The 23330-nt window shown below is 45.8% G+C and overlaps 1 protein-coding gene across 1 annotated transcript in view; it reads right to left on the bottom strand.

The window, feature by feature from the left end:
- Positions 1 to 21647, bottom strand: part of olfml1 (olfactomedin-like 1) — a 32744-nt gene extending 11097 nt beyond the window's left edge. Inside the window, exons 1-2 of the mRNA XM_069903059.1 lie at positions 21255 to 21647; positions 12764 to 13046 (exon numbers count right to left, since the gene is read on the bottom strand). Of these exons, the coding sequence (XP_069759160.1) occupies positions 12764 to 13046; positions 21255 to 21413 (442 nt within the window). The 5' untranslated portion in view covers positions 21414 to 21647. The remainder of the gene's footprint in view (positions 1 to 12763; positions 13047 to 21254) is intronic.
- Between the last annotated feature and the right edge of the window lie 1683 nt (positions 21648 to 23330).

The following is a 23330-nucleotide window of genomic DNA, read 5'->3' as shown; positions in this document are numbered from 1 at the left end:
GTTTTTTTTTCCACAGAGTGGTGGGTGCTGAGAATGCGTTGCCGGGGGTGATAGTGGAGGCAGGAAAAATAGTGACATTTAAAAGAAAAGCAGATGGATGTAAGAAAAATAGAAGGTTATGGGTGTGAGGTAGAGGAGGTACTGATTGATGTGGAGGAGTTTAACATTGGTTGGCACAACATTGTGGGCTGCAGGGCCTGTACTGTGCTGGACAGTTCTAAATTCTATTTCTAGGACACAACACCCTCAGACAAGCTATTAATTTTGAGAAGTCAGTTTCAAAGAGCGACTCAGAACTCCCGTCAACATACTGATGCCTTGACATTTGTCCCTTGTCAGTGGCACAAAATGAACGTGAACTTTAAGTCCATGAGTAAACAACGTAGATTTCACAGCAGCCAATATTTATCTCCTCAGTGATGGGTGGGGGGGGGGGGGGAGGGGAAATAGAATATCTTTGTGGCTCACACAAGTCAAATGCAACTTTTATTTTCTGACGAATGAATCCTAAGAAGTGGATTATTCTCTTGACGCCTGAAATCTGCCAGGTTTTATTTCTAGGGACTCATGTTAAACATACATCAGAATGCACATCTGTGGATATTTCATCCAACTATTGTTTGCAATAGTAATTGTGGTCACGGGTTGTATTAAAAGGGGCGATGAGTCCGCATACAGGAGGGAGATTGAAAACTTGGCCGAATGGTGCACACAATGTCAACAAAACTAAGGAGCTGCTTGTTGACTTCAGGAAGGGAAAGCCAGAGGTTTACAATCCAGTGTTCAATGGGGGAAATCAGAGGTAGAGAGGGTGAGCACATTTAAGTTCTTGGGAGTCACTATCTCAGAGGATCTTTCCTGGACCCAACACATCAATGGCACATCAGCGCCTCTACTTCCTCAGGAATTTGTGGAGGTTTGGTATGACATTGGAAAACCTGGAAAATTTCTACAGATGTGTGGTGGAAAGTGTGCTGAGTGCCTGGTATACTCCTGAGCGTAAAGCCCTGCAAAAGATTGTGGATACAGCTTTACAGCAGCTCCTTTCACAATGTCAAGGCTACCAAAGTGCCGCACGCTCAATTGGTATGACATAGCTTATTAGGTATGTATTCCAAAAAACCCAAAAATATGCTTTAGTGATAATGTTTGAGGAATAAATAAGATTCAGTATCCCAAGAAAAGTTCCTCGCACTGGTGTCTTTTGTGTTCTCCTGAGAGAAGACAGGATCTGAGTTTCAGTTTTTCAGTGCCCCAGCAGAAACTTTAGTTCTGGCAACTGAGGCAAGAGGGTGCCCACTGAATCCACAGGGTCCATGTCTTAAACACTATCTTGGAGGGAAGGTCAGAAAAAGGAATCAAATTGTTTGACAAGAGGATGCCAGAGGAAGCTATGGAAATAGTGTTCAATATAAATTCTGTTCAAAAAATACATTTGGACAGAGGGATGGATAGGAAGGGTTTTGAGCAGCGGTTCTCCACCTTTTTCCACTCACATCCCACTTTAAGCAATCCCTATGTTATCGGTGCTCTGTGATTATTAAGGGATTGCTTAAGGTGTGGGTGGGAAGGGAAGGTGGAAAACCACTGCTCTAGACCCAATTGTTACTGAAATATTTTGCTTGAGAAAAATTGTCATTGGCTCATTTCCTTTGGAGTTCTGGAATCGTGCACATAACGAGTCAATGAGGGACAATTAGAACAGTGGTTTTCAAACTTTTAACCCACATCCCACCTTAAGCAATTCCTTACTAATCACAGAGCACCGATGGCATAGGGATTACTTAAAGCAGTATGTGAGTGGAAAGAGAAAGGTTGAGAACCATTGGTTTAGACCACGAGATATAGAAGCAGAAGAAGGCTATTTGGTCCATCAAGTCTGCTCTGCCATTCCATCGTGAGCTGATCCAGTCTCCCACTTAGCACCACCCCCCTGCCTTCTCCCCATAATCTTTGATACCCTGATTATTCAGCTACCTGTCTATCTCTGCTTTAACTGACCAGGCCTCCACAGCTGGTCGTGGCAGCAAATTCCAGACGTTCACCATTACCCGACTAAAAAATTCCTTCGCAACTTGGTTTTAAATGGGCGCCCTTCAATCCTGAAGTTGTGCCCTCTTGTCCTCGACACCCCTTACCACGAGAAACAACTTTGCCACATCTACTCTGTCCAGGCTTTTCAAAATTTTAAATGCTTCTATGAGATCCCCCCCTCATTCTTCTGAACTCCAAAGAGTCCAGTCCAAGAGCCAACAAATGTTCCTCAGATGCTAATTCCTTCATTCCAGGAATCATTTCTTATAAACCTTATCTGAACCTTCTCCAATGCCAGCACATCCCTTAATATATAAGGAACCTCGATCTATACTCCGTACTCCAAGAGTGAACTCAATAGTTCTTAATAAAGCTGCATTAGGAGTTCAGGCTACAGTTTTCAGTCCCTTATTTATAAAAAGATGTGCTGGTGTTGGAAAGTCTTCAGAAAAGCACTGTAAAAGTGTCGCACTAACTTGACATGAGGAAGAAGGTCTATCAGGTGGTTCCAAGGATAAGGAGCTGTCCCGAAGGAGTGAGGAAGCACTGGGCTAAACTTTATCCATGATTCCTGGAATCATTTCTGATGCCATTTACGAGAGAGATGAGGAGGACTTTCTTTAGCCAGATATGGATCAAATGAAGGCAAATAGGTCTATACCAGAATGGACAAGTTGGGCAGATTCTAAAACAACTAATACATTTTATGAAGTCATGCAGCCACAATTCAGCTGAGAATGTTTGTTCCGTGAATGGGCAAGATCATGGAAGTGGGCTGCTGTATAAACCTTTGACTCTAAAAGAAACAGGAGCAGGAGTCGGCCATCCTGCCTGTCGAGGCTGCTCCACCACTCAATAAGATTGTGGCTGATCTGGCCTTGGACTCGGCTCCAACCCCCTGCCTGTCTCCCATTGCACAGAAGGCTACCCAAGTCTTAAATACACTTTTAATGAAGCAGCCTCTCCTGTTTCCCTGGGGAGAGAATTGGGCAGCGTGGTTCATGCAACACTATTCCAGTGCCCCGCGACATGGGTTAGAATCCAGCACTGTCTGTAAGGAGTTTGTGCGTTCTCCGTGTCTTGCATGGGTTTCCTCCCACCCTTCAAAAGATTAATTGGGGTATTTGGACAGCATGGGCTTGTGGGCCTGATGAGTCTGCTATTAATGCTCTATGTCTAAATTCAAACCTGTACAAACAAGGATTCCACAGACTCATTCCTTTCTGTCCATACCTCCAGGAGGACGTATCTAAATAAGGCATGTGTCTTTGATTTTTTTATCTTTGCTGGTTTGACTGGTTCCTCCCCTCTTACAAAATCCTACAAGAGAAGATTGCAGACGTGTGCTGAGGAGGTGTCACTGGAATTAAAGTTGGAAATTGAGTTGTGGGGCTCCATCTACCACCGTTAACATAGCTCATTAACTCAACAGCAGTTGACAAACTGGCCTTCGTCTCATGGAGTGGGAGCTATTCTCTCAAGGAGGAGTGTGGTCTGATTTACACTATTATAACCTCACAGTTTAAAATGGGTTTACAAATCCTTGAACCTGCAGCAAAGTCAGAAGGCAGGTCAGGAAGAAAGAAGATTTATCAACATTATCCATATCCTTCAAAGTGCCCAGCAGAATAACTGGTGTTATAATGTAGAAAGTGACTGTTGCTAATTACAGGAAGGAGGTGGGGACTTTGGGAAGGGTACGGAAGAGGTTTACCAGGATGATGCCTGGATTAGAGAGGATAAGTTATGGGGAGAGATTCGACAAATTTGGTTTAATTTTAATTTTTAATTTTCTTTATTTACAACAAGGTAGGCGCCTGAATAAAAAGGCAGGGAGTGGAGGCCAATGAAAGGAAAGATCAATTAGCTCCAATCAAGGGCAGCATGAGAGCACTGTTGTGGGGTTCATTCAGAAGCCTGATGGCTGCAGGGAAGAAACTCACTTTAAGCTTCTTGGCAGTAAAACGCAGATTCTGTTGACACTGTGGTTAAGTGAAAAAACACACAAATGCGGGAGAAACTTGCTTGTGTGCAATTTCACACTCTTTATCCTTCTCCCTGATGGAAAGAGGGAGAAGAGAGTGTGTCCAGGGTGTGATGGGTTCTTCATTCTGTTGGCTGCCTTTCTCAGATGTTGATGGAGTCCATAGAGGGGAGGAAAGTTTGCGTGATGTTCTGAGCTGCATCTCGGGCTGAGCAGCTCCTGTGTCACGCTGCGATGACCCCAGCAGGTCTACTCTCGATGGTACACCAGTAGAAGCGGTTGAGGAACAGGGGGACATGCCCAAACTTTCTTAGTGTCTGAGGAAGTAGAGTGATTGGGGCACTTGCTTGTCCCAGCTCAGGTCATTGGAGAGGTTTATTCCTGAGGACTTATCTACTCTTTCAACTTCAGTGCCATCAATATGGACAGGGGTGTGGACTATGCCCTCACCTGAAGTCATTAATCATCTCCTTCATCTGAAATGAGGAGAGAGGTTGTTAGTTTGTGTTCGTATAAGACAGTTGATGAGGTTGATCAGGCATGATCTTACTGAAGGGAGAAGCAGACCAATACGATGGGCTGAATGGCCTGCTCCTTCTTGGATTTCAGATTCATTGTCAGAGTTCCCACACGACATCACATATAACCCTAAAAATCTTTTTCCTGCAGGCAAGGCAGAATTTGCCACTTATTTGTATGCAAAAAAAACCCCTACACAACGTACACATGTAAACAGATAACGAGTGCAAACAAACTGACTGTGCAATACAGAGAGAATTTTAAAAAATCAATAAAGTGCCCAAGTAAGAGTCCTTAAACGAGTCCCTGATTGAGTTTGTTGTTGAAGAGTCTGGTGGTGGAGGGGAAGCAGCTGTTCCTGGACCTTGTGGTTCATGTTTGAGACCTTGTACCCCTCACCCCAGTGTTTAGCCTGTTATTTTGACAATTAGTCTTGGCAAGGCACAGTAATGAATCTAGTCTCATCTTGGTCAATCCGTAATTGACCTTGGAGTGAACTCTTAAGCTGCTCAGGGTTCAGGTTGGATCAAACTTGGGGAGAGAAGAGTGTGAGACAAATAGAGCAGTGTCTCTTTTGATAGTGTGACATTGGACCAAGTCCGGACTGATGTTGGCTTCAAGCCAACTGGTGTAAAGGTTAAAATGTCACCGAAAAATAATCAAGGGTAAAGTTTTTTAAAGATTCTGTGTCATGTTTGCAGATTCTTAAAGTTATACTGTTAGCAGCCTCAGGACTTGATCCCCGTGCTCCTAATAAAAAAGCAACACAATGACACAGCCATCATGGTCTGGTATGGGGACACCAACATTCCCAAGCAGAAAGCCCTGCTAAAGGCTGTACCCAGGCTGACCGTACCCATCTACACCAAGTCCATTTGACTGCACTTAGACTGGATCTGAACGAGTGAAATTGTCTGAAGAATTTCACTGTTTCCATTCTAACTAAAGTTTTGATTTAATTAAATTGTGTGATCTCCTCATTTACACCTCAAGGTAGTGTTTAATTGGCTGTGAAGTGCGTTGGGATGGTGGGTGGGTATGTCAGAGGCTGGACAAAAGCCTTTGGGGAGGGATCGGACTGAATCATGAAAGGCTGCAGACACTGTAATTGCAGTAAGAACACAGAAATGGCAGGAGAACTCAGCAGTCTTGCAACATTCATAGGAGGGCAAAGGTTAGTGTAGCAGTTAGTGCAACGCCTTTACAGCGCCAGCGGGGTCCGAATCCCGCGCTGTCCTCAAGGAGTTTGTACGTTCTCCCCGTGTCTGCATGGGTTTTCCCCGGGGGCTCCGGTTTCCACCCGCCATTCAAAATGTACCGGGGGTGGGGGGGGGGTTGTGGGGTTAATGGGGTGTAAATTGGGGTGAAATGTCCTGTTACCATGCTGTATGTGGGGATGGGGCGTGGAACTGAAGTGGTTGCAGGCTGGGAGATTCCCATTATGGCCACAGACAGAGAGAAGGTGCTCAAAGTAATGATACTCCAGTCTGCATCCGGTCTCCCCGATGTAGAAGATACACTAGATGCCTCCACACCCTCCTGCATTGAATGTATTCAGAGGGGCCAGAGTGTGAGGTATCCGTCTGCCCATGGCACAAAAATAGATGGGAGGGCATGGTGCAAGTAAACCATTGGGACTCTGGAGGAGGGTAGAGGTCGGTTATGTGAATGGGGAAGAACTTGGCAAACAGAACTTCATATGGGATCAATGAGAGGAATCAAAAGGCTGTCCATTATCTCAGAGAGAAACTTCAGCTAGGCCATACTTTCAAGTATTGTGTGCAGTTCTGGTTGCCCCATTACTAAGAACATGGAGCCTTTGGAAAGGATAACACCCTCAGAGGGAAAAAATTCCTTATCTTCCTCAAAGTTTCCACACAGTTTGATAGGATAGTTAAGAAGGCTTATGGTATTCTTGCCTTCATTAGTCAGAGATTGAGTTCAAGAGTCAAGAGGTAATGTTGCAGTTCAATAAAACTCTGGTCAGACCACATTTGGAATATTGCATTCAGTTCTGGTTACCTCATTACTGGAAGGATGTGGAAGCTGTGGAGAGGGTTGACCAGGATGTTGTCTGGATTGGAGAATGTATCTTATGAGGCAATGTTTGCAGAGCTGTGATTTTCTCTTTGGAGCGAAGGATGAGCAATAATTGAATTGAGGTCTAGCGGTCACAACAAGGACCTTTTCTCCCGGGGCGAGACTAGCAAATGGCAGAGAATATCTTGATAAGGTGAGGTGAGGAAAGTTTAGTGGAGATATCAGGGAAATTTTTTTTTAAACTTAAGGCGGGATGTGAGTGTGGTGCGCATTTAGCCAGAATCAGACACAAACAAGGTAAAGACTGTACAACAGGCTTTAATCCACAAAGTCTTCCACAGAGCCAAGCTGGCTGTAGCTGCAGCAACTCTGAGTTAGGCCTCGGGAGGCCGGCACAGGTTTATATCCTGGAGGGTGATTGACACCCGACCGGGTGAGGCTTGATACATTCAGGCCGACTGATTGACAGCCGGCCAGGTGTTGTCCTGTCCCCTTACTCTCCTGCAGGTACAAAGATTGCCCCCTGCAGTAGGCCAGCAGTGTACCACCCCATTCTTTAAAATTGTCCTGGGGGGGGAGTAACAAGGAATCGTACCCACTATACAAAATACAATATTTACAGATTGAGACGATCTGGCGGCCGCCGGGGTCTCTGTGACCGTCGTAGGATTGGCTCCTGGTCACTGGTTGGAGGGGAAATGGGGGGGGGGACTGGCGGCAGTGGTCTGTGTGACTGGTTTGGTGCCGCACGGAGGGGTGGCCAAGGTTGTCATATTGGATGGCTGGGGGAGGGCAGGTTCGTCTCCCAGGGCTGAAGCGGGCCCCTGGTGGTCAAGGAGGTCATAGCTGCCTGGGGACGGGGATGTATGCCTGATCAGAGTGTCCTGGGCTGAAGGATGCCGTGGAGTGGCTTGCTGGTGCCAGACTGTGTCCTCCCTGCCACCACCGAACCTAACATAGGCGTAGTTGTGGTTCACATGTAGGAGGAAGATCTGCTCGACCAGGGGTTCAGCCTTGTGTGTCCGTACGTGTTTACGCAGGAGCACAGGACCCAGGGACGTGAGCCATGCCAGGAGGGACATTCCAGTCACCGACTTCCTGGGGAATGTGAACAGACATTCATGAGGGGTCTCGTTGGTAGCCATACATAGTAGCGACCGAATGGCATGGAGCGCCTTGGGCAGGGCACCCTTTTGACTTGAAAGCCAGGAGGACTGCCTTCCAGACCACCCCGGTTTGGCGTTCCACTTGCCCATTGCCTCTTGGGATATAACTCGTTGTGCGGCTAGTTGCGATGCCTCTTCCCGTCAGGTACTGGCGCAGGTCGTCACTCATGAAACTAGACCCCTGGTCACTGTGGTTGAAAGCAGGGTAGCCAAACATGGTGAAGATCTGCCCCAGGGCCCTGATGACGGTGGCTGTTGAGGTGTTCGAGCAAGGAATAGCAAAAGGGAAGTGTGAGTACTCGTCCACTACCGTAAGGAAGTAGAAGTTTCGGTTCGTGGAAGGCAGGGGCCTTTTGAAGTCCATGCCGAGACGCTTGAAGGACTGTGTGGCCTTTACGACATGGACCTGGGGCGAGCGGAAGAAACGGGGTTTACACTCCGCGCAGACCCGGCAGGCCTCGGTCATGTCCCTGACGTCCCAGATGGTATACGGCAGGTTCCGGGACTTAATGAAGTTGTACAACCTCATGACACCCGGATGCCAGAGGAACTGATGCAATGCCTGCAGCCTGTTGTCGTGCATAGATGCGCAGGTCCGAGAAAGGGTATCGGGGGAGTCGTTAAACTTCCCAGGGCGGTACTGGATGTCGTAGCTGTAGGTTGCCAGCTCGAATCTCCAGCACAGGATCTTGTCGTTCTTGATCTTGCTCTTGTGGGTAGTGGTAAACATGAATGCCATGGCCTGCTGGTCCGTGAGGAGGGTGAATCTCCTGCCAGCCAGGTAGTGGCGCCAGTGGCGGACCGCTTCCACAATCGCCTGGGCTTCCTTTTCAATGGCGGAATGCCCTAGCTTGGAGCCGTGGAGGGTCCTAGAGAAGAAAGCGACGGGGTGACCCCCTTGGTTGAGGGTAGCGGCGAGGGCTACCTCGGAGGCATCACTCTCCACCTGGAAGGGGGCGTCCTCATCCACAGCCTGCAACGTAGCATCCGCAATGTCCTGCCTGATGTGGTTGAGGGCTGCCTGTGCCTCGGGTGTGAGGGGAAAAATTGTAGCTTGGGCCAGTGGGTGGACCTTGTCCGAGAAGGAAGGGACTCATTGCAAGTAATAGGAGAATAGGCCAAAGCACCTGCGTAGGGCCTTTAGTGTGGGGGGGGGGGGGGGAGAGGTAGCTCCATTAATGGGCGCATCCTTTCTGAATCTGGGCCGACGACCCCATGGGCCACAATGTACCACCGGATGATGAGGCGGGTGGTGCTAAACATACACTTCTCCTTGTTGTAAGTGAGGTTCAGCTCCCCGGTCGTCTGGAGGAATTTTTCCAGGTTAGTATCGTGGTTCTGCTGGTCACAGCCGCAGATAGTTACATTATTCAGATACTGGAACGTCGCATTGTCTACCGTGCGATCCATCTCCCACTAGAAGACGGAGACCCCATTCGTGACCCCACTTTGGCGGAACTGGTACTGGCACCCGTTTGCCTTGAAGGCGGTGTAGGGCTTGTCCTTTTTGTGGATGGGGATTTGGTGATTCGCCAACTTCAGGTCAATCGTGGAGAAAACCTGGTAGTGGGCTATCTTGTTGACCATGTTGGCGATCCTAGGCAGGGGGTAGGCGTCCAATTGGGTGTACTGGTTAATGGTTTGGCTGTAATCCACAACCATCCTTGGCTTACTTCCCCCCTTTGACCACCAGGACTTGGGCTCTCAAAGGGCTGTTACTGGGCTCTATGACACCTTCCGCCAGGAGTTGCCACATCTCCGCCTTGATGAAGTCTCTGTCTGCGGCGCAATAACACCTACTTCTGGTGGCGATCGGCTTGCAGCCTAGTGTAAGATGTGGGAAGAGTGCCAGTGGGGTGATGCATAGTGTGGAGAGGCCGCAGGTTGGCCAGTGCTGGTAGGTTGGCATGCTGTGTAACGTGTGTGGAGGTTGGGGCCCCAGAAAGGCAAGGGTGACATTCTGCAGGTGGCACTGGAAATCTAGGCCCAGGAGGACTGGGGCGCAGAGCTTGGGCATGACCAGGAGCCTGAACCCTGTGTAAGTCTTCCCTCCCACAGTTATATCAGCCGAGCAGCGCCTGAGGGTACCAACAGTCTTATCTTTGGTGGCAAGGGTGATCGAGCAGGTGGTGGGGTGGACTTTTAATCTCAGGGAGTGGGCCATGCTCGGGTGAATGAAGCTCTCAGTGCTGACACTGTTGAACAGGCATTTTGTCACCTGCCCGTTTGACTTGCACGCCCATCATAGAGCGCCCGAGGTCGTGAGAGATGTCCCTGGTCAGCGTTGGTGGCAGCCAGGACCGTCTTGGGGTCAAAGTCGTCACTCTTTGGTTGTGTGCGGCGATTTATGGCGTCCAGAGGCGTGGGGAGTGTTGGTAGGGTGGCCTGGTCATCACCCGTGTTGACCACGTCGACATCGGTCATGGGGTGCGTCTGGAAGCATGGGGAGTGTCGGTAGGATGGCCTGGTCATCGCCCACGTTGACCACGTTGTTCTCATCGTCATCACTGCTGCCTGGCCCAAGATGGCGGCGGCACGTGGGAGCCCGCTGCGTGGGTGGCCTCCTTCCCCAGTTGTGTTCGTTGTGCCAGGGGAAATACGTCATCGCAGCCGGCAGCAGTGATGTCATTACGTTTGCCGGAAGTGACATCATGCCGTGACCCAGAAGTGAAGTCGCTGTAGTTCTTGGTGAGCGGGTGCTGGCGAGGACGGGGGCTGGTCCGGGTGCTCGGGGCACACACTGCGATTGTCGCTGGCAGAGCCGGATGCTGCATCGTCGGAGTCAGGGAAGGCGGAAGCTGTAGCGAAGACAATGGCGTCGCCCGGCGCGTGCACATGGAGGGGTCCGCGGGGGAGGTGGGGAGGTCATAGAGGGCCGCTGAGCTGCCGGCTGGTTTTGAGAGGCACACTTTAGCAAAGTGGTCTCTCTTGCCGCATTGGGAACAGTACTGGTTCCTAGTCACACAGTTTCGACTCTATCGTCGGTCTGACCCACACCAGGTCCCACAGTACTTACAGAGGTACCGGGCGCCTGCCGCAGCGACGTTCTCCTCCCCAGCTCAGTCTGGGGCTGCAGCTGCAGTGTGAGAGGGCCATGAGGGAGCCTGGAGGAACCTGGAATCGAAGGCTTCCACTGTCTTGGTCAGGGTGTAGATACTATCTTCCAGCAGCTTCTGCCGGATGGCCTCGAGCTTAACCCTCAGACAAAGGAGTCCCAGAATAGTCTCTTGACCTCCTCTGCGCCTACCCCAAATTCAGCCAGACACGGTCGGGCCAACTCTCGCAGGTGTCCCAGGTAAGACTCAACCGTCTCCCCGGGTTGCTGGGCTCGGGTGTTGAGGAGGTACCTTGCACAGACTACATTCATGGGGGGCTTGTATAAGTTCTCAATGATGTCCATTGTGCTCTTGGACGTGGAGCAGCCTTTGGTTGCCTGGAAGGCGTGGGGACCCAGCTTTGACTGGAGTAGGACCAGCCTCTTTCGATCTGAGTCCAGGATGCCGCCTGCGTGCGCCTCGATGATTGCCTCGACTGCGTGCTGCCAGATCTCGAAGCGTGTCTGGGCTTCTGAGTTGCGTGGGTTGACTTCGAGGCTTCCTGCGCACAGGAGTTTTTCCATGGCAGCTGTGGGAAAATTTTGTGGATTAAATTGTGGTGCACTGTTAGCCAAAATCAGACACACACAAGGTAAAGACTGTACAACAGGCTTTAATCCACAAAGACTTCCACAGGGCCAGACTGGCTGTAGCTGCAGCAACTCTGAGTAAGGCCTCGGGAGGCCAGCACAGGCTTATATTCCGGAGGGTGATTGACACCCGACTGGATGGATCTTGATCCATTCAGGCCGACTGATTGACAGCCGGCCAGGTGTTGTCCTGTCCCCTTACACTCCTGCAGGTACAGAGGTTGCCCCTTGCAGTAGGCCAGTAGTGTACCATCACAGTGAGTGGAAAATAAAAGGTTGAGTACAACTGATTTAAAGTGAGTGGAGAAAAGTTTTGGGAAGATGTCATAGGTAAGTTTTTTTTTTACACCCACAGAGCTGTGGGTGCCTGGAATTCATTGCCAGTGGCTGATACAATAAGGACATTTAAAGGACTTTGATTGTTGATTGTTGAGGAGGTTTATATAGGTCAGCACAAGAACATGGCTGAAGGGCCTGTACTGTTCTTAAATCTCTCCCATTTCACCATAATTTATGCCCTCCAGTTCTAGAATGGTTTATCCTGGTAAAAAAAAGCTGAGCACATTCACTTTATCCATTCCCCTCATGATTTTATAAACCTCGATAAAGTCACTCCTCACCTCTCATTTTCTTGGGAATAAAGACCTGTCCAACCTCTGCCAGTAACTCAATGCCTCCGCTCCCAGTGACATCCTGGCAAATCTCCTTTGCACCACTTCCAACTGACTGATGGAAAGAAGCTAGATCAGAATGACACCAGACTCTTGGCAAATTTCTACAGGTGGTGAACATTCTGACTTGTTGAATCACCGTCTAGTATGCTCTACTCATTATACACGCATGACTCTGCTACCACCGGGAAGGAGGTACAGGAGCCTGAAGGCGAACACCCAATGGTGCAAAAACAGCTTCTTCCCCCTCTGCCATCAGATTTCTAAATAGACAATGAACCACAGACACTAACTCACTTTCTCTTCTTTAACTTATTTATTTTTAAAATATAATTTATAGAAATATTTTCACTTGAAATGCTGCCGCAAAACAACGAATTTCAAGACGTACTCATGACAATAAATTCTGATTCTGATTATCTTTTTCTCTCTTGCTAAGTTAATATATCCTGTTGTGGTGGCTGTATCTTATGTACATGTGGGGTGAAGCAAATAAGAATTTCAATGCATCTGTACATTGTAATGATCAATATGACAATAAACTCTGTAGTTGGGCCTAAAGGCCTGTAACCATGCTGTAAAACTCTAGATTTACTGCCCCTGCAAATCAAAACCATGGGCAACCCCTTCACAGGGCTATTGCAGCGATGGGTTCAGCTCTTACCTGAAGACAAGCGGAACTTGGCTGTTCTCTTCTGCTCCTGTTGATTTTCCTGTTCGGCCACTTTTTCGTCAATCTCCAAGCACGGTTGTGTGGGCTGTTGGGCCTCCAGGTAGTCAATGTCTTTTTCGACCCTCTCAATTCTCGATTGTAGGACCTCCATCTCATTTTTGAACTCACTTTTGTAAATATTCAGTCCATCCAAGCGGAAGATGATTTCTTTTCTGAAGTCCCTGAACTCCCGGACATACTTGTTCATTTCCTGATTGCATTTTTCTAGCCTGTCCTGGGGATTAAAGTAAATTCATGAAGCAATAACTTTGCCTGACACAAAGGGTTATTACACAAGGGCAGTAAACAAAGCCAGGTCCATCACAAGCTCCAACCTCCCACCTTTTGCTGACATCTATGTGAGGCGCTGCCTCAAGAAGGCAGCCAACATCATACAGGGCCCCCCAACATCCTGGTTACAACCTCTTCTCACTTCTACCTTCGGGTAAAAGGTACAGAAGCCTTGACCAGCACCCCTTTGGTCAAGTGAAACACAAAAGTCTGCAGACCCTGTGTTTGCAGTAAAAACACAAAAATGCTGGAGGAACTCAGCAGGTTGTGCAATGTCTATAGGAAGTAAAGGGTAACCGATGTTTCGGGCATGAGCCCTTGGTCAGGGTATGAGCAAAAAACAGGCAGGCACCTGAATTAAGATGGGGGGGGGGGAGGGGAGAGGAGGGAAAGGGCACAGGCCAACAGCCCATAGGTGGAGATAGATAGGAGAGCAGGAGAGAAGAGATGAGAAGTGGTTGAGGAAGGGAAGCAGCACGATCAGCGTAATAGAGAACACAACGTTATTACAGCGCCAGCGACCTGGGTTTGAATCCAGTGCTGCTGTAAGGAATTTGTATATTCTCCCTGTGTTTGCGTGGGTTTCCTCCGGGTGCTCAAGTTTCCTCCCACTCTCCAAAACGTAAGTTAATTTGGCAGCACAGGTTTAAATGGCTGTGGCAGGCTGCTGGTGACTCGAGGCGAGGAATCCACAGACGCTGTGGGCTGCTGTCGGGAGACGCACCAGGCTGCAGACTGCTGGAGACTGGCTTGAAACTGGCTGAAGTGGTACCAGGTATTGGAGCCGGGATGCAAGGGGGTGCCGAAGGCACTGAAGGGTTCCTGACCGTGCTGAATGTTCAGATCTGGAGCTGATGGTTTGGACTAGACTCTGTGTGGCTTCGGAAGCGCTGGAAGAAAATCTACGGACATTCAGTGACTCTGGGGGGACTCTTTTTTGCTTCTCTTTCTTTAACTGTAAGAGGCACTTCAGGTAATTTCACTTGATAGTGAATTTGTCTGTCTTACATCAGGCAAAAGCAATTTTTTTTTATTTTTATTTTTTAATTTTTTTATTTTTCACACCATAAATCACATTAGCCATGATATACACTATTTCTTTTTCACACATATACAGTGACTTTTTCTCCCCCCCCCCCCCTTTCCTCCCAAACCACCCCCCCACCCCCCCCCCTCTCATCCATTTTAGGTATACAATCTAGGTTGCATTAAGCCAGTCAGACAATGTTGTCATTCAACAAAATTACACCAGAAATTCTACTGAGTCCATTCTTTTCTTTCCTTCTCCTTCCATCAACTTAGGTAATGTTTGTCCCCGGTAGGTTTTCGCTATTGTATTTAATGTAAGGCTGCTATACTTGTTCGAATATTTCAATATTATTTCTTAACCAATATGTTATTTTTTCTAATGGAATACATTTATTCATTTAAATTTGGTAGTTTCTTCCTTTTAATTTGGTTATGTATTCCATTAATATTTAAAGACATATAGTTCAGCGTAGCCCTTTTATATTTTGTTTATCTTCTCTTTCCGTTTTTCCATCATTACCTTTCCTCCTTTTCCATTTCTGTTTTCTTATTTTCAACTCTTTATAAGACAACATTCCTACAACATCTAACATTTTCCTTATTCTCCTATTTCTATCTTATTTATCCCCAATCTCCCCTTCACCTCCTGAGTTGTCCTTTATCCCTTGTCGGACAACCACATCTCCCCTCTCCATTTGGATTTGCGAATCCACTCGCAAGCGTCAACTGATTTTGCAGTGACCGCTATTTCCCCCCACCCCGCCTCCCCCAGAAAAGATTTCACTTTTCATATGTCACAAAGGTCCCTCTTTTAATTCCCTCCTTATTCTCTCTATTCCATTACCTTCCCTTATTAATTCTTGTCTATACTATCTATATTTTCCTCTAAGTACAGATACATTCATGTATGCTCATTGTCTCTATTCACTCTTATACCTCTTTACCTGCATACATATCAATCGTGATCATTTTTACTCTCATTACCCGTCTTCATCCCTCAGTCTATTTTTGTCTTTACCCACATACATATCAGTCGTGATCATTTTAACTCTCATTACCCGTCTTCCTCCCTCAGTCTATTTTTGTAATTGTTCTGCAAATTTTCGTGCTTCTTCTGGATCCGAGAATAGTCTGTTTTGTTGTCCTGGAATAAATATTTTCAATACCGCTGGATGCTTTAGTATAAATTTATACCCTTTCTTCCATAAAATCGCCTTTGCTGTATTGAACTCTTTTCTCTTCTTTAGGAGTTCAAAACTTATATCTGGATAAATGAAGATTTTTTGCCCTTTATACTCCAGTGGTTTGTTGCCCTCTCTTACTTTTTCCATTGTCTTCTCCAGTACCTTTTCTCTTGTAGTATATCTTAGGAATTTTACTACAATAGATCTTGGTTTTTGTTGTGGTTGTGGTTTAGAGGCCAATACTCTATGTGCCCTTTCTATTTCCATTTCATGCTGTAGTTCTGGACATCCTAGGGTCTTAGGGATCCACTCTTTTATAAACTCCCTCATATTCTTGCCTTCTTCATCTTCCTTAAGGCCCACTATCTTTATGTTATTTCTTCTGTTATGGTTTTCCATTGTATCTATTTTTTGAGCTAGTAGTTCTTGTGTCTCTTTAGTTTTTTTATTAGATTTCTCCAATTTCTTTTTTAAGTCTTCTACCTCCATTTCTGCTGCTACTGCCCGCTCTTCCATCTTGTCCATTTTTTTTCCCATTTCTGTTAAGGTCATCTCCATTTTAATTATTTTCTCTTCTGTGTTGTTTATTCTTTTTCTTAAATCCTTAAATTCCTGTGTTTGCCATTCTTTAAATGACTCCATGTATCCTTTAATAAGAGCAAGTATATCCTTTACCTTGCCTATCTTTTCTTCTTCTATTTCACCATACTCTTCCTCTTCTTCTTCCTCTGGGTTGACCATCTGTTGTTTCTTTGTTGCCCTTTCCTCCTCTTCTTTCTTGTTTCTATTGTCTTCTGTGGTCTCTTCTTGCTGCAGGTGTTCTGCAGCTGTCGTTGCCGGCTGTGGAGATCGACTCCCCAGCTGGTCCCCCCTCCCGTCGGTGTGTTTTTTTTCATTCGCATCGCGCATGCGCGAAGTTTCGCGCATGCGCGGTTGCGCACTTTTGCTCGGCTCTGCGAGCCATTTTTGTAGTCCATTATTTACCGACCTGAGGGAGCGGGTTTCTCTCTCCGCAGCGGGCCTCTTCGGACAGGTAAGGCCTTCACCTTTTTCCTCCTTTGTCTTCTCTTCCTCTCTTCTTACCGTTGCTTTCGACTTTTCTTTTTTTGTCGCCATCTTCTTTCCACCTTTATACTCACTTTTCTGTAACTTTTATTTCTGTGCCTTTGTGTTTTCTCTTGTTTTTCCCGACTTTTCTGGAGAGGGCTGGAGTTCACCGTCCGGCCACTACTCCATCACGTGACTCCTCCCAGGCAAAAGCAATTTCACGTAATATGACAGTGTTTTATTACAATGACAATAAATTGAATCTTGAATCTTAAATGGCCAGAATCAGCTTCTTTGCTGTAAATAAATAGTTATTTGTATCACATTCCAGAATTACTTTTAGTTAAACAAAAAAATCTACAGATGCTGGTGTGAAGTACAATACACAAACGTGCTCGAGAAACTCAACAGCTCATACAGTGTGGTGATGTGTAATTACACTACTAGGTCACCAGGGGTCATCCCAGTGACCTTGTATATAAAGCTACAGTCTAGCCTTCCAGGTTTGTCTTGCAAAGAGACAAGACCTTTTAGTGTACACATTAGTTTATTAAAGCTGTCTTATACTCGCACTGCTGTTGTGGTTATTGTCAGTACACAAGGTAGTCAACATTTTGGGCCTGGGCTCTACATCAGGCATACAGAGTAGACGTGGCAAGTAAGTTTCTCATTCCAGGAAGTTCTAGGACAAGAGGGCATAACTTCAGGATAAAAGGGGAGCAATTTAAAACAGAGTTATGGAAAATTTTCTTTAGTCAAAGGTTCGTGAGTCTGTGGAACCTGTTGCCACAGGTAGCTGTGAAAGCATGGTCATCGGGTGTATTCAAGGCAAAGATTGGCAGGTATATGATTAGTCAGGGCATCAAGAGTTATGGGGAGAAAGAAGAATGGGGGAGCGAACTCAATTGGCCATTAGGCCTACTTTTGCTCCTAAATCTGTGATCTCCTCCTGTAGAGCTCGTTGAAAGAACCAAAGACTTGTTGATCCAAACCAAGGCTTTTATTAGCAAAAGACAGGAGCTCTTCACAGGTGGCCGACCAGTCCGGAATAATCCGACCTGGCTAGGGACACAACCCTTTAAGACCCAGACAGTAGGCGTGGCTAAGCTCTCAGCCAATCGCTATAAGCACAGTCATTACACCCTAGATACTGTAACTAGATACATTGGTGATAGGTCTGTACTATCACACCTCCCCCCCTCACTATCCACACCCTTTAATACCCCATCCAATTTAATCCCACTCCCCTCTCACTCTCTAATCCCCTGCCCAGTCCAATCCCACTCTCCCTCCCCACACCCTCTAATACCCCACCCAATATATTCCCACTCCCTTCAACACAGTTTTACCCCATTCTTCTCCTTGTTCCCTACCCTTCAATGAACGCTTGGTTAAAATAGAATCAGGACACGACTCTTAATTTGATCAATGAGTCTTCATTTTGTGCATGACATTGTTTGTGGTAATTTAAAGTGGTGCACAGAATATATATGTCTAATATTAAATGATCTCATTGTTATCCTAATATGGATCCATCATGGGATAAGTGTAAAATTTTTGAACCTTATTTATTTGTATGTTTTGAGAGTGTCCGAACTTGGAACATTTTTGGAAAGAGATTTTCCAAACTTGATCAACGATTCTTAAGACTAAATCAGAACCATGCCCTTTGATGGCTTTATCTGCAGAAGAGGATAGATCTCCGTCCTCAACTCAGAAGAGAATCTGAGCTTTTGCTTTGTTGATAGTTGAACGAGCAACTTTGATGAAGTAGAAAGATAATGTTTCACCCTCTCACATTCAGTGCTTACGTCATATCATGTCTTATTTAAGTTGGGAAAAAAATTAGATCCAATATTAAAGATGCAAAGTGTGAATTTGAGAAGATGTGGAGCCCATTCATGGATTATTCTCATCAACTGAGGGTTGAAGTGGGGTGGATGGTCCGGGGACTCCCTGTCTGGTGTCTGGGGGCTGTTATTCGATTCATATTTACAATATATACAGATCACCTTGTTTCGAGGGAAGAGGGAGATGAGTGGGAAGAATTTTTTTCCTTTTTATTCTTAAGTAAAGACGGGTTTAACTACAGATCACGGACCATATCACAGAACAACATGATCACAGCAGAGAAGTGCAAAATATCGAATACAAGGGAATTTTATGTGTACTATTTGAGTAATTTTTGTATTTAATATCATTTTTGGACTTGGTATGAGTTATGATTTTATTGTTTAATTTCTATAATTAGAGAATTTGATGTCCTAATTGAAATAAATAATAATTATGGTTCTACTTCTAATTTACAATTGATATGTGACATGTAGATGATAGGATTTGATTTATGTTATCATTAGTTTATCTTGTGTAAAGGGTTTTTGTTAAACTCAATAGATATTTTTAAAAAACAGAATCGCCAGATTTCACAAGAACTTCGCTCTGTCGCGCCAAGGTAAACGGTCTATCGGGATGAAGGGCTCCAGAATTATTTTCAACTTCTTGATCTTCTGTGTCCATGGTACAACAGATTTAGTGCAAGGAATTGCTTCACACCATGGCGTGCTCGTGTTGTGGGGAAAGTACGGGAAGAGAGTTTAAGAAATTAAATTTAAATATATCTGGAAAGACTCTCGTAAACTTCTACAGGTGTATCGTGGAGAGCATTCTGGCTGGTTGCATCACTCCCTGGTATGGAGGCGCCAACTCTCAGGACAAGAATAAACTCCAGAGGGTTATGAACTCGGCCGGTGGCATCACAAGCACCAAACTTCACTCCATCGAGGACCTCTACAAGAGGCGGTGTCTTAAAAAAAGCATCCTCTATCCTCAAAGAACACCATCACCCAGGCCACGCCCTCTTCACTTTGCTACCAAGGAAAAGGTACAGGAGCCTAAAGATGAGCACTCAGCGGCACAAGGACAGTTTCTTCCCCGCTGCCATCAGAGTCCTTAATAATCAATGAACCAAAGACACGGCCTGACTTTTGTGCTCTATTATATTTATTGTTGTAAGATGGTTATAGTATGAATATTTGCTCTGTCACGCTGCTACATAAACACTGAATTTCATGACTTGTTCAGGACAATAAATCCTGATCCTGAATTTAAAGAATAACATTGCAGCCTCAGTAATGATGACCATGGAGCTGTTTGATTGTATTAAAAGCACATCTGGCTTTGCTCATGTCCTTTAGGGATAGAAATGAGTGAGAAACAGTCAATATTGCTATTGCCAACAATAATTGCACGCAGGATATAGAGAAAAGTAACCCTTGCTCAGTTCGAAGCTCGAAAACCGTGAGACAGCGGAATAAAGGGAGGCACGTTTAGGGGAGACACCAGGGGTACAGTAAGTTGTGAGTGTCTGGAAAGCATTGCCTGAATAGTGGTGGAGGCTGGGGTGTTTAAGGGACTCCTAGACAGGGACACGGATGGAAGAAAAATAAAGAGTTCGAGGTAGGGAGGGTTTAGTACTTGTATGGTAGGTATATATAGGTCAGCATGACGTCGAGGGCTGAAGATCCTGTAATATGCTGTAGTGTTCTATGTTGTTCTAATGGTTAGGGGTAGAACTAGGTATTTAGGGCTAGGATTAGTGAGTTAGGGTTAGGGTTAAGGTTTAGGTAAGTATTAGGGTTAAGGTTGGAGTTGGGGTGGGAGTTAAGGGGGGCAAGCTCCTGTTTTTTTTCCCCACATTCCTGACGAAGGGGTCAGGCCTGTAACATCAACTGCCTCTTCATTCCTCTGGATGCTGCGTGACCTGTTGAGCCCCACACTCGACCCCAGCGCCGGCAGTTTCTCTTGTTTTCCTGAACCATGCTCAACTGCCTCTATTTCTTACACTGTCCGGTGATTGTCATCGATGGCACAAAATTATTTCGAAGAAAGCCGGGGTATTTACCCTAACTCTCGGTCAACACTCATGCCTCAATCAACGTTGGGACATCGTTGTCACCTTGCTCCTTTTGGGATCTTGACGTGCATTTGCCACACCTCTGCAATGACTTCACTCGTGAAGCATTTCGCTGACTGCAAGATGCGTTGGGACATTAAGAATGTGGGCCTGGAAAACAGTTTAGACATAAAACCCTTCCCTTCTTTTAATAAAATGGTATCTTCCCTCAGGGTTGCTTGAGGTCAACTGTGATTGGTTGCTTCCAGAGGACAGTTTATCAGCAACCACAATACATGTCCCCAATGGTGAAGGATTTTGATCACTTGATCACTTGATCCTTTCAAGCATTGTTGAATCTATCCACCCATCATTCCCATTAGATTGCTCTTTCCCCTCAACTAAACTTTTAGATAATTAACAATCTTTCCCATCAAACCATTGCCATCCAATCTTTTTCACTATCCAAATAGCCAGCAATTTTCAAATTGCAAGATATTTATGTAAAACAACTGCTTAATTTTAATTTAACTTTCACGATCCAGCAAGGTAGAAGGCCCTTCTACCAGGAAACCCTCGCTCAATTACACCCATTTAATCGGCCAAGCCACATACATTTTTGGAGGGTGGGAGGAAACCAGAATACCTGGATTAATCCCCCGCAGACACGGGGAGAACGTACAAACTCCTCATAGACAGTGGCAGATTCAAACCCGGGTAGCTGGTGCTGTAAATGGCATTTCACTAGCTGTGATGCATCCCCTGGTTGGTCAGCCTATAATTATGATCCTGCTTTCTCTTAGTAAACTTTACTTGAGGAAAGCTCTCCAAAGAACACATTTAATTTCTGCTCTGCCCAGAATGAAGGATGCGCTCACTGTTGTGACATCTCATGATTACGCAGAGGAAAGCCACAAACGTGGATTAAAGCAATGCGTTTGCCTTCTCTCCCTCTGCTCCACAACACGGGGGATGGCAGGGCTCTGACCACACCACTTACCTCAAGTAGCATGATGCGTCTCTCAATGTATTGCATCAGCAAAGCATCCTGTGTCATTCGTTGGGCTTGTCCAAACACTTGTGTTAGAAGCAGAAAGGTGAACAGCCTTGCCGATCCCATGGTTGGCATTCTTCTTCCAGAAAAACAGGAAAGTATCATGGAGCACCAACCCCCACTGTATGTTTGGACTGCAGATTCTTAGTTTGTGCTCGACTTGAGGCAGGCAACAAATTACAGCTCTTTGAAATTTGTGCAGAGAAGTTACAAAAGCAGATGGGATTTACAGCGTTCAATTCCTGGAGGCTGGAAAGGCAGGTCTTGATCCCTCCTCTGTAAGAAGGGGACATTTGTTCCCTTTGGAACCTCTGAATTTTCTTTCTCCAGCTTGTAATTGATTCCATGTGCATGGAATGACTCATACAGACCCAGAATGAGCCAAATAAAACAGCAAAAGCTGCGGAAAAGAAATAAAGGCATTGTATTTATGTTGCAAGACCCAGACAAAGCTTACAGTGTTGCTACAGTGGGGAAACGGTCGGGAATGTGGTTATAATGGCCCAAACCAACAGCAGAATCTGGTCGTCAATGTCTGGTTCTTGCTTTGAAGCTTTCTCCTGTTTAACATTTCAAGTTTTTTCAAAGGCACCAGGGGAAGTATTTAATGATGCTCTTCAAGGCGGTGTGTGTGAGTGTGAGTGTACATGCATGTGGGTGTGTGCGCACATTGATGCGCGCATGTGTAAGTGTGTGTGTGTGCATTTGTATGTGTACCTGTGTGTGTACGTGCATGCATGGAATTGTGGATGTGCATGTGCTTATGCATTTGTGTGTGTGCACGTGTACTCAAGTGCAAGCATGCATGTGTGTGTGCATCAAGTAGTGATCTGGTTTGAATGATTAACATATAGAAGAAATCACAATAAACTCTAAAGGAAAAGCCCACAACGTGGTAGTCTAAGGAGGTCAGTGACTAGTTGAGTTCCATGGGGATCTGTTCTCGAACTCTGCTCTTTGTGATTTTTATACATGACTTGAATAAGGAAGTGAAGGGGGTGGGTCAGTAAGTTTGTAGATGACACGAACGTTGGAGATGTGGATGTGTTGAAGGTTGTCGTAGGTTACAACAGGATACAGCCAGGTTGCAGATTTGGCCAGAGAAGTGGATGGGGTTCAATCTAGAGCAGTGTGAAGCAATACATTTTAGAAGATTGAACTTGAAAGGCAGAGTTCAAGGTTAAAAGTGTGAGGAACAGAGGGTTTTTGGGGTCCATATTCCCAAAATTGCCGGTGGTTATTGAGGCATATGGGGTGCTGGCCTTCATTAGTCAGGGATTGAATTCAAAAGCCCCGAGGTAATGTTGCAGCTCTATAAAACTTCACTTAGGTCCTGTGTTCAGTTCTGCTCACCTCATTGTAGGAAGGGTGTGGAAGTTTCAGAGAGGAAATTTACCAGGATATTGTCTGGGATTGGAGAACATGTCTTATGAAGCAAGGTTGAGACAGCTCAGGTTTTTCTCTTTGGAATGACAGAGGATGAGAGGTGTCTTGATAGAGATGTAGAAGAATACAAGGGGCAGAGATAGAGTGGACAGTCAGCCCACTTTTCCCAGGACAGCAATGACCAATATTAGAGAACATCTGTTGAAGGGGAGCAGAGCAAAGTTCAGGGGAGACATCAGCATTGGGATTTTTATGGGTGCCTGGAATGGATTGCCAAGGGAGGCTGGTGCAATAGGAACATTTAAAAGACTCTTGGATGTATGGAAAATAGAGGGGTGTTGACTAATGAGGTAATTTATCACTCTGGCCAAAAAAAACCCAGAAGACAGAATTCTTATCGAACGGCTCTTGGTTTTGGGTTTAGATTTTTTAAAAATAAAATACCGTTACAATATAATCTGTTTGATTAAAATGTGGGGAACCTTGGGTGTAATACATCTTTTTGACTTTTAACATACACTCTGAATTTTTGATGTGAAATTTCAATATTGAAAAACCTCTTGCAGAGATGATTAGACGGGATGCGTTTATTAAGGAATTCAGGGTCAGTTGTGAGGAACATAAAATTAATTTGCA

This window comes from Narcine bancroftii, chromosome 1 (genome assembly GCF_036971445.1).
Source record: "Narcine bancroftii isolate sNarBan1 chromosome 1, sNarBan1.hap1, whole genome shotgun sequence".
Taxonomy (NCBI): domain Eukaryota; kingdom Metazoa; phylum Chordata; class Chondrichthyes; order Torpediniformes; family Narcinidae; genus Narcine; species Narcine bancroftii.
Note: the sequence above shows the minus strand (reverse complement) of the source record. Positions and strands in the feature narration are given on the sequence as shown.